The sequence below is a fragment of the Trachemys scripta genome, chromosome 9 (genome assembly GCF_013100865.1).
Source record: "Trachemys scripta elegans isolate TJP31775 chromosome 9, CAS_Tse_1.0, whole genome shotgun sequence".
Lineage (NCBI taxonomy): Eukaryota > Metazoa > Chordata > Testudines > Emydidae > Trachemys > Trachemys scripta.
In genome coordinates, this window is record NC_048306.1 from 22,957,779 (window position 1) to 22,977,916 (window position 20,138).

General features: G+C 44.5%; 1 protein-coding gene across 2 annotated transcripts in view; it reads right to left on the minus strand.

Annotated features, from left to right (window-relative positions):
- Nucleotides 1-16,820, minus strand: part of LOC117883053 (rho GTPase-activating protein 20-like) — a 66,986-nt gene extending 50,166 nt beyond the window's left edge. The window contains exon 1 of one of the 2 annotated variants that reach the window (XM_034782006.1): nucleotides 16,501-16,820. In XM_034782006.1, coding sequence (XP_034637897.1) covers nucleotides 16,501-16,581 — 81 coding nt within the window. In that variant the 5' untranslated portion in view covers nucleotides 16,582-16,820. Of the gene's footprint in view, nucleotides 1-15,587; nucleotides 15,672-16,500 lie in introns of those variants that run through there. The other variant, XM_034782007.1, reaches the window with a different exon arrangement.
- Between the last annotated feature and the right edge of the window lie 3,318 nt (nucleotides 16,821-20,138).

Genomic DNA, 20,138 nt, shown 5'->3' on the forward strand with positions numbered 1-20,138 from the left:
GGCCCTGGCCTGCTTTGCTTGCACTGCGCCCCAAGACCCTGCTGGCTCCCGCCGTCCACCAATTGCTCCTCTCAGCCTGTCCGCTGGCTGGCCAAGGGCTCCTCTCTACCCCTGGCCCCATCCCCTGCTCCTCTCAGCCCCCTGGCCAGACCCCAGTGCACCTCTGGCTCTGGGCAGTCTCTGCTTCCCACCACCTGTGAAGCCCCACCTATCTCCCCAGAGCTGAGCCGCCTGGGACTGGTGCAGAAGCCTGGCCAGTCTCAGCCAGGTGTGTGTGTGGGGGAACAATGTGGAGGGCTTGGTTAGGCCCCTCCAGGCAAGTGCATCTTGAGGGACCCTGCCCGGGGCAGGCCCTGGCCTGGCTGATCGCACCACTCCTGAGGGGATGGAGTGATTCCCAGCCCTGGGTCCAGCCCTGGCTGCGCTGCCAGCTCAGCCCGGCAGACACAGTCGCCTCCCAGCAGGGCCGGTGAGTGTGGCCAGGAGGCAGGGCTGCGGGGAGCTGGGCTGTGGAGGGGCAGGGAAGACCTATGTGTATTGGTGCACTAGGGAGTGGGGGTTTTGTAGGGGGTGCTGGGCAGTTGTGGTGGGGCTGTAGGCAGGGGGCGCTGGGCACGGGTGGTGGTGTTCAGGGCACTGTGCATTTGTGGGTGGGTCCGGGGTGGCCTCTGGCCATAGGGAGTCGGGAGGTGTTGGGCAGGGGGCTGTGTGGCACAGCATGAGCCTGTCCCTGAGGGGAAGGGGCATGCTGGCAGCACAGAGCTGGGCAGGCCACTGTGCATCTGGCAACTGCCTGTTTGTAAATAGTGCCCTTGCATTGGGTGGAGCGGGGCCACCCCTGCCATGCCAGGTCCCATTGCCTCTGGCTGGCCCCTCGATCCAGGGACTGACTTCCCCGTGCCATCGTCCATTGTCTCCATGGGGGCCCACAAAAGGTTAATCCGGACCTGGCCAAAACTGTAGCCCCTGCTCTCAGAGAAGTGCGATGTTCTCACTGGGAGCACAGCTCCCTGAAAGCTTGTGAAGTAGGCAGCACCCTTCTCCCCCTTTCCCCCCTCCCCCGCAATGCATTGGAAGGGTAGGGTATGCTGCACCCTTCAAAGAAGTGTAGAATTTGTATGCTCCCTTGCACACAGGAGTACATTGGAAAGTACTCTGCCCAGTGCAGGCACCACATCTCTGGTACTCCCTCTGGGGCACTGCCATTTCTCCCTGTCCCCAATGCAGGGCTCTGCCTATATGGCACAATCTAGCCCTTAAGGACAACTTACATCACCTCACTTTCCCCACCTGTAAAATGGGGCTAATAATGTACTTCCCTGCCTCCTAGGGGTGTCTGAGGCCCAGGTAATTAAATGTTGTGAATTATGTGAGATCCTGGGTTCAGGGATAAGCCCGGGAAAATTTCAGGTTCAGACTTGTTGACTCTGAACTCTTGTAAGCTGTTGTCACATGATTTCAGCCTCTGGTTTCAGTGGGGCACTTCTGGCCACAGGCTGCACTTTTGTCCTGCTCTACTTTCACTCATGAACTAAGAGGGAAATTTTTTTCCCTTCTTCCTTTTTGGGTGCCCAGAATTCTGGTTCTGGTTCTATTATCTGCAGCCTCCGCTACTCTGCTGTCTTTGCCTCCGTGCAGTGCTGGACTTTGCCGACAAACATCACCCCTGTGTCAGATACTCCATCCCACAGCATGGGGTGGGCCTCTTCCCAATATTCAGAATACCCAGGAGAAAATGAAATGGGCTAAACTTGTGGTGTTAATCTGCCAGGTTTTCATTTCAGGGACAACAACATTTTACTGGCTGGAGGAGTCGCCACTTGCATTGAACTATGATTCTCTTCTTTCTTCAGGAATGAATGCCACATTGGGGTATTTGTATTACACAAGGCTATAACCGCTGCTCCAGTGGCATGTGTGTATGTAAGTAGGGACAGGATAGCTTTATAATAGACAAGCAAACCCCGTCTTGGAAAAAGGATGACTTGTTTTTAAGAATTCCCTTTTAGTACATTACCTACTTGTGGGCCAGCACCCAAACTGGCACAACTCTATATGATCATGATTGAGTTTCCACCACTGCAAGAAGTGGGATGCTGCCCAGTCTCAGCAAAGATGCCATTGGTTGTTTTATATCTTCTCTAGACATACACTAAGGCTTTGCTTTTCTATAGTGTCTTCCATCTGAGGATCTTAAAGCACTTTACAAACATGAATCAGTTAAGTCTCACAGCATCCTTGTTACACACAGTAGATAGGCATTAGAGTGCCCACTTTAAACATGGTGAAACTGAGGCTCAAAAAGGCTTAAGTAACTAACACAAGATAGCACAAAGAAGCAGTAGTAGAGTTAGAAAGAGAACCCAGGTCTCCTTACTCTAGTCCTCTCCTCTAATCACTAGAAACATTCCCCCACAATTATTATTACAATTTATTAATTGTAAACAACCACAAGTGAGACCCAGCCCCTGCCCCAGGATTTTACATTCTAATCCGGACAGACACCACACTAATAATGTAAGGAGTGAGTGGGAGGGTAGGAGCAGACAGTCGAAGAAGATTAATCTTATACAGTATTGTAACTAATCTTTGGCCACTCGGAAATTCCTGGCATCAGGGAGGATTGAACTCAGAATATTCTGCTCCAAAAGTACAGACCCTTGCCACTTGAACTGAAGGAGAATCTCCATTAACAACAAACAGTATAGGGCATATGACATGGAGTTAAGAGTTCTGAATCATCCAGTAGAAGGCTGTGGCTCACATACATACTAGCCAATTCAAATAACTATCCTGTAACTATTGCCCATATTGTTGCTCTGAAAATCTTCCAGTTACAACACCATCACATTTTCAGTGCTTTACTGGCTAATATCACAAGTTAAAAACTGACTAGCCTAGCTGTGCCATATTGCTTCATGTCAGGTAAGGACATTTTAGTATTTCATGTTATTTCACTTTGAAAGGGAAAACTATTCCATACTCAGAAGGGAGGTGCCAGTGGAAAGCAGCCATTCTATTAGTTCTTGGGATGGATTTTGCCAGCAGAGGCATATGGTAAAGCATTAATTTTTCCCTACGAACAATACTCAGGTTTCTTTAACCCTTCAGCCTCTTCTTGGAGCCACAATTAGTCAAAGGAGGAAGCATAAATAACACTGGGTGGCCACAGTATATTATCTGGGGATGAAAGCCCCATCAGAGAAAGAGCCAGCTGAGGGTGAACTGAGAGCTAAGAAGATTGGTTGTATATATTTATCTGAGCTGTTTTACACAAGCTCATTTTCACTTGGCATTTTACTAATTGCTTTTCTTTACTTTTTTATTTCTCCAAAAGAAAAAATCCAAATCCAAACATTTCTTAAAATATGCAGAGCCCGATGGTGCTAAATCACATCTGAAGGACGAGCTTTGAAAATAGCTTCATTTCCTTCCAAGAAATGGAACCCAACCAATTTATTTTAAAATGTCCCATATCAGCGGGTCGGGACGGAACTCATCTGCCAACAGCCAAGTGGATTTTCCAGGAGATGTGACTGGGGAATAGTTTGACCTACACTATTCTGTTCCATTTCATCTGTTCAGCTCCCATGAATTATTTATACCTGCAGGCTATGCTCAGGATCTCTGGAACAACATAAAAATGAATGGCAAAAATGATGCTGATGTTAATCAGACGTCAAGAATTATAACATTCAAAAACCAGTTGGAGAACACTTCAATCTCCCTGGCCACTTGATTACAGACCTAAAAGTCGCAATATTACAACAAAAACACTTCAAAAACAGACTCCGAGAGACTGCTGAATTGGAATTAATTTGCAAATTGGACACCATTAAATTAGGCTTGAATAAAGACTGGGAGTGGATGGGCCATTACACAAAGTAAAACTATTTCCCCATGCTTATTCCCCCCCCCCCCCGCCAGTTCTCACATCTCCTTGTCAATTGCTGGAAATGGGCCATTTTCATTACCACTACAAACAGTTCTTTTTCTCTCCTGGTGATGATAGCTCACCTTAACTGATCACTCTCCTTATAGTGTGTATGGTAACACCCATTGTTTCATGTTCTCTGTGTATATATATATATATATATATAGCTTCCTACTATATTTTCCACTACATGCATCCGATGAAGTGAGCTGTAGCCCACGAAAGCTTATGCTCAAATAAATTTGTTAGTCTCTAAGGTGCCACAAGTACTCCTGTTCTTTTTTCTGAGAGGATAGTCCTATGAGAATTGTAAATGACCCACAAACTCAGTGACTGGCAACAACACCTAAACCTAAACGGGTTGAAATTCTTTAGAAAGGAATCCCATAGTTCTGAGCAGAAGAGTAAGGACAGATATTATTATTATTTATATTGCAGTAGTGCTTAGGAGTCCCTGTCATGGACCAAGACCCCATTGGTGCTAGATCGCAGTCACTTCATTATCTGGCATCACAGACAGAAAGATGATTCCTGCTGGAATAGAGCACTGACATACAAGGGAAGCAAAACTCCTGATATTTTCAGGCTTCAGCCCATTGACACTGTGGTGATGGACAGAATCTGTGATAATTTATGAGAGCCTCTACTGCTGCAAACATCCAAGCTTCCTCTTTTCTCCAAAAATCTAGAAGTTCAGCACTTGGGTGTGTCTGTCTGTATTTTTGGGGACATCCTATCAGAATAAAATACCATCCTGTACAGAAAATAAAAGATCAGACTGGAAGATACAATGGCCAGTTATAGACATGGTGACTCTTAACAGATAAAGTGAAGTTTTAGAACTGTTTATTTAACAAGTAGCCAAGTGCAGCCTTATTCCTAAGCTTTAATGGTTTTAGATCCCGTTTTTAGAGCCTTGTTTGTATGTTTCTATCTGACTAGAATATTTCATTCTGTTATATGTGTTTACCCCTAATGAACCAACCAATTTATGGTGCAGCTGGAAGTATGTAAAGTTTCCTCGCAATCCTCAGGGCAATGTATTGCTGTGCACACTGCATTGTTATTATGTGGATTGTGATAGAACCTAGAGTCTCCAGTTAGGATCATAGCACTGTAAACACAAAGTAAGGTGCCCTCTTCCTAACAAGAGGCAGCTTGAGTACTCAATCTTTTTTGTTTGTTTGTTTTTTCTTGTATGTGTAATTTATTCAGTGGCTTACGTTCTAGGATATTTATATTGATGGCAGATGACCCACTAAGTGCTTGCTCCTGTTCCCCCAAGGTCTTACCATTGACTTCAACAGGATCAGGTCTTGAATGTTTGAGTTTCAGTTCAAAGAGGCACCCAGAAATTCAGAAGCTTTTCTCATCCCTATCTGCCTGAGTAACTGGGCTGAGAGTCTCACAAGACCAAGCTTTTCACATCTTTCCAGTGTGCATCAAAACAATTAAATCACAAGTTGGCAGGCACTAAAGAAATCAATAAGTAAAGACATCTTAGAAGAGCCCAGTTCTTCCTGTTTCTGGCCAGGTCATTATACAGGAAAAGAAGCCTCTGGAATGGGAGTTCATTGGTTTCCCCTCGAGTCCAAGTTAAGAGGGCCACAAGAAGCAGAAAAAGTGAAACATTAGTTTGTAAACTTAGCTAAATATTTTTTTAACATGCACAAAGCTCCCACAGGCTTTAGTTCAAGCCTTGAGCAGTTCTTCGTCTACCCAAACTGAGACTCATCTCTGATCTATTGGTATTAATATTTGAAATATTTGCTACATTCCCTCTACAAAGGAAGGTTCTGTTCTGTTCTTCTGAGGTCCTTCTGCCACACCTATCACTATAGTATCTGAGTGCCTCATATGGAGATGTTCTTTTCAAAGATTCCAGATAGTCTATTTTTTTTAAATATCACTTTCCCTTGTCACTTGTCTTCCCAAGAAAGACCAGGACAGACTCTCTTGACAGTAGAGTGTCTCTACTCTCATCTCCTTACTCCCTCCAGTTACTTGGGAACGTTCTTTCTTAGGAAACGGTTTCTTGCTTCTCCAGTTGTGAAAGAGTCTCTCTCATTTTTTACATATTTATTATTTTTACCATCAGGCCTGGATGATTTCTAGTAATGAATATGCCCTTAAACAATTCCAAAGAAACAACCAAGAAGCCCTGCATGGGAAACCAATGCAGACAGACTTTAAAAATGCCTTTTAAACCTTTTAATGAAGGCTGGGACTTTGGAATAGAAGCCCCTACTGTGAAGTCGGATGTATATATAATGGGAGGGAACTTATTGGATTTCTATGTATAAAAAATCATCAATGAGTCCAATGTAAATTATGAACAGAGTTTTTTTTTCTGAAGTGCAAATAAATTCTTCACTGAACCAAGATTTAGCCAAATGAAAAAGTTGCATAGCCGCCAAACCCAAGGAATGGAAGAATGTAACACATGCCTTTGTGCCTTTAAAAAACACACACACGCTGTTTTTTCTTCTAGCACAATTCTCTCCACTGCTTCCATATTAAAAATACAAATGTATGGACAGTTTGATGGGCAAGTGGCATTATTTCATGCCACTCTACACAGGGAATCAGAGAGCACTATGATTGCTCGTAGCTCCAGTATGAAACTGGAGACAAGCCTGTTGAGAGTCTTTGGATTAAGTTTAGAGGCGAGAGCAACAAGGGTGATGTTGTGGTGGGAGTCTGCTATAAACCACCAGACCGGGAGGATGAGGTAGATGAGGCTTTCTTTGGACAACTAACAGAAGTTTCCAGATCACAGGCCCTGGTTCTCATGGGGGACTTCAATCACCCTGACATCTGCTGGGAGAGCAATACAGCAATACAGTACACAGACAATCCAGGAAATGTTTGGAGAGTGTTGGGGACAACTTCCTGGTGCAAGTGCTGGAGGAACCAACTAGGGGCCATGCTCCTTTGACCTGCTGCTCACAAACAGGGAAGTAGAAGTGGGTGGCAACCTGGGCAATAGTGACCATGAGATGGTTGAGTTCAGGATCCTGACAAAAGGAAGAAAGGAGAGCAGCAGAATACGGACCTTGGACTTCAGAAAAGCAGACTTTGACCCCCTCAGGGAACTGATAGGAGGCTAATATGAGGGGGGAAAGGAATTCAGGAGAGCTGGCTGTATTTTAAAGAAGCCTTATTGAGGTTGCAGGAACAAACCATCCCAATGTGCAGAAAGAATAGCAAATATGGTAGGTGACTAGCTTGGCTTAACAGAGAAATCTTCAGTGAGCTTAAACACAAAAAGGAAGCTTACAAGAAGTGGAAACTTGGACAGATGACTAGGGAGGAGTATAAAAATATTGCTTGAGCATGCAGGGGTGTAATGAGGAAGGCCAAAACACAATTGGAGTTGCAGCTAGCAAGGGATGTAAAGGGTAAACAGAAGGGTTTCTACAGGTATGTTAGCAACAAGAAGGTGGTCATGGAAAGTGTGGGACCCTTACTGTATGGGGGAGGCAACCTAGTGACAATTGAAGTGGAAAAAGCTGAAGTACTCAGGTTTGTTTTTTTTTTGCCTTGGTCTTTACAGACAAGGTCAGCTCCCAGACTGCTTCACTGGGCAGCACAGTGTGGGGAGGAGGTAAGCAGCCCTCAGTGGTGAAAGAACAGGTTAAGGACTATTTAGAAAAGCAGGACATGCACAAGTCCATGGGGCCGGAGGCAATGCATCTGAGGGTGCTGAGGGAGCTGGCTGATGTGATTGCAGAGCCATTGGCCATTATCTTTGAAAACTCATGGCAATCAGGGGAGGTCCCGGACCATTGGAAAAAGGCAAATATAGTGCCCATCTTTAAAAAAGGGAAGAAGGAGAAGAATCCAGGGAACTAGAGACTAGTCAGCCTCACCTCAGTCCCTGGAAAAATCATGGAGCAGGTCCTCAAGGAATCCATTTTGAAGCACTTGGAGGATCAGGAACAGTCAACATGGATTCACCAAGGGCAAGTCATGCCTGACCAACCTGATTGCCTTCTATGATAAGATAACTGGTTCTGTGGATATGGGGAAAGCGGTGGATGTGATATACCTTGATTTTAGCAAAGCTTTTGATACGGTCTCCCACAGTATTCTTGCCAGCAAGTTAAAGAAGTATGAATTGGATGAATGGGCTATAAGCTGGATAGAAAGCTGGGTAGAGCATCGAGCTCAATGGGTAATGATCAACGGCCCGATGTCCAGTTGGCAGCCGGTATCAAGCGGAGTGCCCCATGGGGTTTTGTTCAACATCTTCATTAATGATCTGGATGCTGGCATGGGTTGCACCCTCAGCAAGTTTGTGGATGACTCTAAGCTGGGGGGAGAGGTAGAGATGCTGGAGGGTAGGGATAGGGTCCAGAGTGACATAGACAAATTGGAGGATTGGGCCAAAAGAAAACAGGTGAGGTTCAACAAGGACAAGTGCAGAGTCCTGCACGTAGGACGGAAGAATCCCAGGCACTGCTACAGGCTGTGACTGATGGCTAAGCGGCAGTTCTGCAGAAAAGGACCTGGGGATTTCAGTGGAAGAGAAGCTGGATATGAGTCAGCAGTGTGCCCTTGTTGCCAAGAAGGCTAATGGCATATTGGGCTGCATTAGTAGGAGCATTGCCAGCAGATTGAGGGAAGTGATTATTTCCCTCTATTAGACACTGGTGAGGCCACATGTGGAGTACTGTGTCCAGTTTTGGGCCCCCCACTACAGAAAGGATGTGGACAAATTGGAGAGAATCCAGTGGAGGGCAACAAAAATAATTAGGGGGCTGGGGAACATGACTTTTGAGGAGAGGCTGAGGGAACTGGGCTTATTTAGTCTGCAAAAGAGAAGAGTGAGGGGGGATTTAATAGCAGCCTTCAACTACCTGAAGGGGGGTTCCAAAGAGGATGGAGCTCGGCTGTTCTCAGTGGTGTAGATGACAGAACAAGGAGCAATGGTCTCAAGTTGCAGTCACGGGCTGCTCCAGGCACCAGCGCACCAAGCGCGTGCCTGGGGCGGCAAGCCACGGGGGGCGGCCTGCCGGTTGCTGTGAGGGTGGCCGTCAGGTTGCCTTCGGTGGCATGCCTGCGGGAGGTCCGCCAGTCCCGCAGCTTCGGCGGTAATTCAGCAGCGGGAATGCTGAAGGCGTGGCACCAGCGGACCTCCTGAAGGCATGCCGCCGAATCTGTGTGGCCAGTGGACCGCCTGCAGGCGCGCCACCGAAACTCGCCTGACTGCCGTGCGTGGGACGGCAAAAACCATCGAGCCGTCTCTGGTTGCAGTGGGGGAGGTCTAGGTTGGATATTAGAAAAAACTATTTCACTAGGAGTGTGGTGAAGCACTGGAATGGGTTACCTAGGGAGGTGGTGGAATCTCGATCCTTAGAGGTTTTTAAGGCGTGCCTTGACAAAGCCCTGGCTGGGATGATTTAGTTGGGGATTGGTTCTGCTTTGAGCAGGGGATTGGACTAGATGACCTCCTGAGGTCTCTTCCAACCCTAATTTTCTATGATTCTATGATTTGAGTTTGAGAGTCAGGCTTCTTCCTTTCTCCTCTGGTGGGCAGGGGCTGAGACTTTACAGTACACCATGAGAGGGGTGAGAAAAAGGAAAATATAACCATGCAAGGGAAAGAAAAGGCCAACAATAAACACTATGTGAGGCAGTAATACTTCAGGTCCATTGGGAATATGATATGATACCCCAGCTCCATCCCCTTTCCCAAAGGTTTCAGATATCTCATTCCCCTCCACTAAAATACAACCACCTCTGAGGTAGAATGCTGCAGCACCAACCTTCCCTTGCTTAGCCCCTAGGGGTGAGAAGGAAGTTCTGTCTGCATGAGCCATTGGATTTTTGGTCTCTTAGGATATGTCTACACTGCAGTTAGTCACCTGTGACTGGCCCTTGTCAGCTGACTTGGGCTCGCTGAGGCTCAGGGGCTGTTTAACTGCAGTGTAGATGTTCGGGCTTGGGCTGCAGTCTGAATCCTGGGCTTCTTACATTTTACAGGGTCCTAGAACCTAGGGTCCAGCCCAAGCCTGAACGGCTACACCGCAATTAAGCAGTGCCTTAGCCTGAGCTCTGCGAGCGTGAGTCAGCTGGCACGGGCCAGCCATGGGTTTTTAATTGCAGTGTAGACATTCCCTCAGATGAGACTACCATCAAAGAGGCCATCTACTGCTATTTGCGCTGGTGGTTTTAGTGATGTGGACACCTATCCATTCGGTACTGGGCTGAGACCCACCAATTCATTACACAGACATTTGCTTTCTTTGATTAATAAAAGCAACTTTATTCCTCTGCTAGTTTTCCCCAGCTCTATTGCATCAGAGCCCTTTGCAGAAGGTCATGAAGTTTATCTCACGAATGAATTATTTGCAAATGGAGTTGGTTTGTGGATAACTAAGTCTTCCCTACTGCATGAGCTGTCAACAGAAACCCAATGGCCTTGGTATCTTGTGGGTTTAAGTATGTAGTAGATATTATAGCTATTCTGAGTCTGGTGCGTCCCGTGTATTTACATTAATTAAATCATTTCATTTGCAACTTGGCAATGGAAGAGAGCTTGAAAAGAGGCAGCTGTGTGCATCTGGATTTCATTAGAGTTGAACATTAATCCCTTTATGCCTTATAAGCATCACGTTAGTGTTATACAGTTTTGGATTTACTAAAGGCATTCTCAGAACTGGCTGGTGGAAAAAACAGGCTAATCAGCAGTGACCCTTACAAAGCACACAGCATGAAAAGAAGTCCCCTCCTTGCATTGCTCACCCACCTGCCAACTGGAATGGGGACAGCTTGAATACTTCCAAGTAGAACCCACCTTCCAACGCCTTCTTAATCTTGAGATAGGCTCACGAAAGATTCAAGCATCCCCAAACTTTGGAAAGCAACATTCCAGAATCAAAACCTGGATCTGAACCTCATAATCTTTAGGGGAGTAACTCTGGATTTTACACAACCATTGTAAATAGCAAGAGGATTTGGCCAAAGAAGTGCCTTTTTTTTTTTTTTTTGCTAGTTTTTGAGAAGGCTGCAAGAGATGGGTGGAACTGTAAGAGAGGCAGTTGGAGACACATCATTGAACAGGTGGTGAAAGATTGGGGTGGAGACAGAGGTTTGGGAGTGATCAGCATAAAGGTATTATTTGAATTCATGCAAGGAACAGGGAGTAAAAGAGCAGTGAGAGGGCTGAGAACAGACAATGGGAGAAGCTAACATAATGCGGAGAAGGAGGAGTTGCCCACGGAGGTGGTGAAGGAGAGATTAGAGAGGGACAAAGAGATCAGAGAGTATATAGTACTGCTAACTCTCAATAGGCTCAGCTCAGGAAGACATTTTGTTCCATAGGATGAACTTGCATAAAAGAGTGCCATTGTGAAGAAGGCGGTAACACCTTCTTCTAGAGCACCCACAACTGGCCACTCTCGAAGCATGTCTACACTACAACAAAAGGTGTGTTATTAACTAAGGTTACCTAAATCAAGTTAAAATAGCATTGAAGACTCGGCAACTCAGGTTAGCAGCTCGAGATACCAGATTGCAGGCCATCGGGCTGTTTTGATATACAGTATCAATTCTTATGTCTCTATTTCTTGTGCAGCATTAAAGCACTGCCAATGGGCAATGGGAAACTTTGAGAAATGTTTTATTTCGAGATGATTCTGCTTTTTTTTCATACATTATTTTCTGTCTTCTGCTTTTCCTGTTTGTTTTGTTTGATCACTAGGGGCATTCTTGTGAAAACAGAGTCAGTGCCATGGCACATTATTGGATGCAGAAGGCCCCAGAATGATGGGAACAAACCCTAAAGAAGTTTACTGACTACCCCCAGAGTTCACCAGAGCTCTACGCTTACATCAATCCCTCCAGTGTCTTGAGTGTTTTTGTTGCATTTCTCTGAATTCTTTGCAATTTGTCAAAATCTGTCTGGTATTCAGTACTGAGAACCTCAATACAACATCCCAGGTGCATTTGCACCAGATATATATAGAGGGACTATGCTCTGTGATATGCTAGCAGTCATTAAATCACTCCTATCTGTTGTCTACCTAGCAGTATCTTCCCACAACATACTCCCCCCCCGCCCCCCACACACAAAGTTCTTTGGCTTGTCACGTCTCCAATAAAGGCTGCAGGCAACTCCAAAAACAGAACGAAGCAAACATTTCAATGAGAATTATGAAAAATAAGTTATCACAAAAACATCCTGTTTTCCTTCAGATTCTCTCTCTCTCACTATAGGCTACACCCCACCCTGCCTGTTTTCGGAGGGACTGATTATGGGCACTGGGTTTTGGAAACTTTCTCAGTCACTTTTCCAATTCTTATCTGAACAGCCTGTTTGTTCACTATGGGGTGGGGGATGAGAGGCGCAGAAGGGGAAGAGAACGGGGTGAGAGAGAGTGTCTCCCCCTCCCCCAACGGGGAGGGGGAGACGTATAGTCTCTGACAACCTCAGTGAGAGGGGAAACAGGAAAATTAGCAACAGCATCATTTTCTGATCCCAGTGATTGAAACATTTACTGGTAAATCTGGGCCACTGGCAGTGATGAGGAGGATCATATATATTCCTGCTAAAACACATATGCCAGCGCCTGTGTAATGGGGTTGATGATACCCTCTTGTGCCATGGTGATGAGGGTACCCCTGAGAATGTGTATATGTTAGAGCTCTAACCAGGGGCACCCACAGAACGAGGGGGATTTGGCAACCTGCAAATCTCCAACTTTCATCCATGGGCAATGAATGATGTGCAGATCAAGCCATTCTTTAGGGACCATCTCTGGAAGACCACACCTACATTTTAGTTGCCAACCACTGGAATTATACCAGCTGACAAACAGTGGCTGGCTGGCTGGCACAATCCTATTGCCATTTGGAGATGGTATTTCTGGAATAAAGTACTGGTGCACAGTGGGTGTGATGACTGCAAGTGAGGGTAGCATGGGAGTGAGTGAATGAGTGTAAGATTGGCGGCCATGTGAATGTGTGCTAGTACAATGTGGGTGTAAATAGGAGTGGATGTTTCTGACTGTACTATAGAAGTGTACAGATTTGAATGTTTATGTAGATTTAGTAGTGTAATATCAGCATGTGGGTTTCTGGAATGGTAGCATAGGTATCCATGAAGGAGTGTGTAACTGGTCTGAGTGAGTACACTGGTGTAATGTAGGAATGTGTGCAGATGTAATGTAAGTTATGTAGGTGTTTATGAGTGTACATGTGAATTGGTGTCATGTAGGTGTCTGAAGATGACAGTACAGATGAAATCAAGGTGGCTATGGAGGCGGATGTCATATAGGTTTGCTGATATCAGATACTCTCGTGGCTATGTCTAGGTGTGAACGGCTGTAACATGCATAGTTGTCTGAGAACAGCAAATCAGCTGAACAGTTTCCTTCCTTATTTCTCATTCCAAGATGCAATTTGTATAGAAATAAACAATTCTACATGCAGCACAACAATCAGCGGCTAGACCCAATGCTTCCCCTAAGGGGCCTGGGGTGGAAGAGGTATAGTTTGCTACTGTGAATTAAAAAAAAAAAAAAGCACATATTTTTAAAAATAAGTCAGAATCCTACATAGATTATGAATAAGGGGACTCAGCATCTCTTGGCTAATTAGAGTGAATGTCCACTAGGTCTTCAGGCTGGTGGCTAAATTTTTTTTTAAAAATACTGATGTGTTCATCATCTGATATACCTAAGCAGAAGATGCAGCCTGACTAGTGTTTGTTTAGAATAGAAGCTCTTGGATCACATCCATTGAAGTCCTGGTAGCAGTGTAACACGTTACCACACAGGAGATTTGTGTGCAGTGCAAGGGTAGTCCCAGGACTTTCTCATTTCCAAGGTCTGTGCAGCTAAGGCTCAATGAAGAGGGACAGATTGGAGAAGCACTCCACATTCAAACATTGACTCCAGCCTCATGCAATTGGAAATTTCAGGAGAACCTTATTCTGGTTGTGGTCCCAGTTGGAACTCAGACTACAGAGATGCTCAAAAATAACTTGAAGACAAAGATAAGCCATATACAATTTTGTTCACCAAGAGAACTTTACAAAGCCTTTGACAACCCCTTGTATTTAGTTGCTAGAACACAGAGGAGCCAGAAGACACTGCAAGCCACTATATCTCCCATGCTGGCCATGTTCTAAAAACAACAGAGAGATTTCATTTCTAAATGTTTGCTATGTAATTCATATTTGAATAACATGGCTCAAAGCTAAATAGTAATACCCTGAAAAAGTTGATTTCAGCAAATTATAAGTCTTTTTTAAGAGTAAACGTGATAGATTTTCTCTTTTCTTCTATAAGGAGCATGTATAAATTATTGGGAGTCACTAAAAGATGCTATTACAAATTCTCTTTCAAGCTCCATTTGACTGACTGTATAGACTATTCGACCTTGGAGAAATGTATTTTGTTAGTTAGGATATAGTTCTTTTGAGAAGCTGTGCATATCACTAGTGAAGCTCCTTGCTGCTGTAGTGTCTCTCTGAGTGAATCCTTTATTATCTGCAGGGGCACTGCCTGCAATATAGACCCAGTCAAGCCAACAAAAACATTATGTGGGGCCAACATTACATGACACAGTGTTGTGAGGTGAGGTGGTGTATCAGACCAGGCCTTTTATTTTTTTTTACACTTTAATTATTTTTCTTGTCCACATTCCAGATTACGATGATGTATTATTTTAAAATTAATAAAGACATTAAAAAATTAACCCAGCTTTTCTTTCAATTTTAGAAAATGTTCAAGTTTTGAACAAAAGTTCTGGAAGTTTATTTTGTTTGAATCAATTTGTCCCTAATCCCTAAATTCCAGGGGCAAGGAGATACACGCATTAATATTCACTCTTACTTGCCTTTGCAGGCTGGATTTGCTGTCAGAATGATAGAGGAAAGGTGCTGCTACGGAGAATGAAAAAGTAGTGATGCCCCAATATGAAAGGGTAAGAGAAAAGATCAGTTCTGGCTGGACACAGAGAAAAGGAGACCAGAAGTTGAACTTCGGTTCTGATGATATCCCCTCCAGATTGCTCGCCAGCACTTTGTAACAACTCTAGAAGAGACTGGCCCCAGAGAACCCACTGAGCCTAGTGCACAGTGGAACGGGACTTGGGTGGTCTCGTCAGTGCTGTGTGGTTAGGATCTTTTGAGAAGGCAGCAACGATCAATAACATTTTTAGTTCTGCAAAGCTGTCGAGTCTCAGTGCCTTGATTTTGAGCTCCCAGCCACATGGGACAAAACTGATAATCAGGCCATTGAAAACATCGCTATCACTAGGACTGCATTGCAAACAGGCAGCTACAGAGGTCTGACATACCTCTCTTAGCTCAGAGTTCATAATAGGTTTAGATTAGGGTAGCCACTTTTTTTGTGTTGAAATCCCCCCCACACACACACCAAAAAAAAAAGTTTGTTATTTTTCAATGTTAAGAGATATGGCAGAGAACACAGTCCCCTCCACCCCCAGTTGCTGGCACCAATAGCTCCCCTTGGCCCACTGCAGCTGTCCTGCTAGCACAATAGGTGTGAAGCTTAACCTGCTATTTATGGATGGAGAGCTGAATCAACCAGCATTTGAAACATTGTCATGTGATATTTATCTAGTACTTTACATCCCAAAGGATCCCAAACATTACTGACATAAGAAACACCTCATCTACCACTGAAATGCAAGCACCTCTGGAGTGGAACACATCAGTTGTTTCACAATAAACAGGGACACCACAGAACAGTTTCAGAAAGGAAGAAGAAATTTTTAGCCAAATGAACCTGCAGGGGGGATTTGGGTTTGTAATAACCCAAGGCAGAATTTTGGTTATCAGGAGACCCGGGCTAATATCTTTACCAAAAATCCCAAGTGAAAAGCATAGAGTGGTGAGTTAAGCATTTCAAAGACTGTTGATGTTACTCTGAATCTAGTGGCATCTACACTTCTCCCTTTGATGCCAAATACTGGATTGTTTATATTACATAGCACCGATTAAATGATATCATGCCATCATTTGTATAGAAATAAACTACTAAGATCAGTGTGACACCAACAGAAACTGCATCTGCTCCTTTCCAGATTTTAGGGATAACTCACATCTTTTATTTTTAGCCATAAAATAGCCCAGGGGCTGATGGAGATTCATTGTTGAATATTAGTGCACAGTGAGATGGAGTAGGGAGATATTTGTAATAGATCTCCTATTACAGCTTTCTAATGGAGAGAATGACAGGCAGGTTACAGGCCAGCTGAATGGCTTGAGAAGTTAAACCTACCATGTGAGACAAAATAATACCTAACCCCCTAGATGGAGGCACTGCAACTTGTGGACACTCAGGAAAAAAGACAACAGTTTTCAGACCGATTCTAAGTGGGAATAAACATGGGCTTAGTAAACAGAAGTGGTGGAACGTTAAGCAAATGAAGTGGGTAGAAGGAATGTGAAAAAGACCAAGGGATTTGGTTACTGGTTTCTAGCATGGAAACACACAGTTTCTGCAGACAAATTAAAGCACATGCCGGAGCCCCAAACACAACTCAGCTGTGCTTTCATCTCCCCTTTAACATGCCAGCCATGTACTTGCCTTCCCCCACTCCTGCATCCACACTCTTGGGTCTTCTTCGCTCTGTCCCTTGGGCAGATTAGCCTTCTGTTGAGGAGTCATCCTCCTGGCTGGGTGCTGGTCCTTCTTCTGAGTACATGATTTATTCCCAACCTCACATGTTTGTCTATCGCCACAGTCAGAGGGGAGAGAGGGGAAAATCCCAAGGAGGGGGGAGTTGTTACTGGGTCTATTTTACAAGTCCCAGTTGTTGGAGTATCAGTCAGATAATCCTTGGATTCCGTTAGGTGCTGCCAGCTCCAGAGCACAGGAGCAAGTGACCGGAGCAAGTAACATTGCCTGCTTGCTTTTTCTGATCAGCTGAGAGGGGATCCAGCTAAGTTCCTCCTACTTGCACTGCCTAAATAAGGACATTGACTCACAGTTGGCTACACGGTGCTCCTTTCTGAAAGCACTTACTGCTAACAGCAATCTTGCTCTTTAACTAAAATGCTGCACAAAGTGAGCATAGAAAAGGAACCTGAACTCAGAGTCTGAGATCACAAGGGGATCCTTCATTCTTGAAATAAGGGGCAGGAGTCCTTGCTTTGCCAAATGCAGAACCCCCTGAGGATTGAATTCTATCGATTCACAACAGAACACAACACTTCTGAGGTTCTGGTTCTGACAAAACAAAGTTCTGGGCTGCTTTTAAAAAAAGAAGCACTGCACTGCCTCGATCGCTGCCGAGGCTGGGCAAGAATGACTTTCAAACAGAAAGTTTTCTTGTTTACACAGCACAGGCTTCCAGTGACTTAAAAATACATGTTCATTATTCCATCTTCCTTGAAAAGCAATGGTTTGAATTATACCCTCCGTTTTATTTAAGGCCTAATCCAAAGCCTCCCAAAGAAAATGGAAAAAACTCCTCCTGGCTTCAGTGGGCTTTGGATCAGACCTGTATGAACCCAGAAAGTTTTGCAAGCCCCTCAAAAGTTGAGGAGGTTTGGGAAGGCTCAAGCAATACCTCTTTTTCGCCTGCTGAATCTTTCTGCACATTCCAGATATTAGGAAACAACCTGGTCTTTATTAGAACAGCAAACCCTTCCCCTAGCAAATCAGCCAGGCATTTCCCATTCTGTATTCTTTCCAGATAAACTCAAGATGTGAAAGCAGAGTGGAAAAATTCACACCACTGATGAAACCAGGAGGAATGTCACGTTTCAGGGTTGAGCGTGTGAGACAAACAAACCTTCATGTTTTCACCTCACATTTTTCTCCATGTGGCAAAAAAGTAAATAAAAAATAATAATAATAATAAAAAAGGAAGGTAGTTTACTGGGGAAAAGGCAGAATCTCTGTTGAATATGGACATTTCCACACAGAGTAAAACCTGCCATTTGTTCCAGAGTAGAAGCTGCACATATCTTTCTTTGACAAAAAAAACCACCACATTTTAAAGCATTAGCGGCAAAATCGTGCCGTTGACCAAATTCTTGCCCCATAGTGCAGAATTTCAGTTTTTGCAGAATAAAAATTCACAGAGCCAGAATTGGTACCATTCGTAACTTGGTCTAGCAGCCAGTGGACAGCTATCTGCATCTGCATCACCCCAGAGTTGGCACTAACAGGTTCCTTTTCTGAGCAGACTCAACTGTGAGGCCAGGGACTGAATGGGCCAGGGATAATGAACAATGCCCCAACTCTGAGAAGTGGCTGCTCCATGTCAGGGGTGAAGCATGGTGGCATGAGGGAAACTAGCTCTGCTACTGCCCATGCTGTTCCCATTCTGGGATAGAAGACTACAGGCTCTGGGGCTGTTATCCTGGTACCCTTCACCACCAACATTAGGTTCACTTTACCTTGTCACATGTGTTTGTTGAGTCTTCTCCAAAAAGAGTTTGCAATCTAATTTGACAGAAGGTACCATATCTTCTTCTAAGTTTGTGCAGCACCTAGCACAATGTAACCTCAATCCTGATTGCAACCTCTAAGTTCTACCACAATACTATGCAAATAAATAAATAGATAGGTACGCATGGACGCACACATTGGCCACACATTCATTCCATAAAACACTCTATGGCGAGAGCTCTACAGAAATTCTTTTGAGAGCATAAATCCATGCAGTGATGACATACATTCTTCCCTGGGACTATTTCCGTAATTCCTTCCCCCCGTGTCAATAAAAGTCATAATTGCAGCACACTGCATGGATCTGAAACAACCTGCCATGGCAGACACCCAATTTTCCACTCTTCTGTTCCTTTCATGGAGAATTTACAATCCACTGACCCTCTCCTTGAGGCTAAACATAGGTGTGTGTCTTGTTTGTAACACTGTGTGAGAGAATTGACAAATGACAAACACAGTGGATCATAAAGAGCAGATTAATGGGAAGGTGAGTGCATTTAATAATGCAAATCCTTGCTTTTGGAAAGATCTCTATGGGTGTCTATTGCTTGGTTCCTTGTATTTATTATGGAAAAAATTTTTGGGAAGCTGTGGTTCAGCACTGGTCTTTGCCAGACCAATGTCTTTCCAGCCTGTTTGGATGCCAAGACACACTGGCAAGACCAGTATTGGTCCCTCTGGGTACCTACTCTTTTCTACAATTGGATATTTGACAGGAACATTGTGTCACTTGAGTAACTCACCACTTTTTTCCACCTTTCTTTAAAAAAAAAAAAAAAAACAGTGAACTCTGCACTGGTGAAAGGTGCAGCTAGACACCCTTGGAGACTGAGCCCTGGAGTGGAGAAATCATCTCTGTATGTGAGAGGGTCAGTCAGTCTCATTGGTCTATCAGTCCTTGGCCTCTTTTGGAGCCTGCCAGCAAGGAAGCCAGTTAATGCCAATTGTGTTTGTGGGCATTGTCATGAAGTGATTATTTATTAGTACTACCATAATATAAGAGGCTGGGGTTTTCAAAAGACCCTAAGGGAGATAGGTGCCCAAATCCCATTGAAAGTCAGTGGCAGGCTAAAATCCTTAGCCACTACTTTAAAATACCAGCCTGGTTTTCTAATGTCCCCCCATCAACACAGTTTCTTGGCCCCATATATGTAGCTAAAGGATATGTGTGACGTTCCCCTGCTGTTATCTGGACTGGTGATTCGCTAAGTCACTCCAATCCTTGACTCTGGGAGCCAGCCTTCCCTGCTCTGCTGTGAGAACTCCCACTTCTGGGCTGTTCACGCACAGTCTCTCTGGCATGTAAGCTGCTTGGATTGTGAACCGAATGACACTAGCCAATACCTTCAGTCCCAGACACAACCCTAGGAACCTCTGTCTTGCAGTGTCCAGTATGCCCACTGGACACTGCAAGCTTATATGAGTTCGTCAATTTAACAAAGAAATTTATATGCACCAGGCTTGTTATCTCAAGGGGAGTCTCTGACATGCTTCAAACCTAACACACTGCTTCAGGCAGAATAAACAAACAGATTTGTATCAGAGGGGTAGCCGTGTTAGTCTGAATCTGTAAAAAGCAACAGAGGGTCCTGTGGCACCTTTGAGACTAACAGAAGTACTGGGAGTATAAGCTTTCAGATGCAAGTAGAAGTGAGGTTCTGACCCACGAAAGCTTATGCTCCCAGTACTTCTGTTAGTCTCAAAGGTGCCACAGGACCCTCTGTTGCTTTTTACAGATTCAGACTAACACGGCTACCCCTCTGATA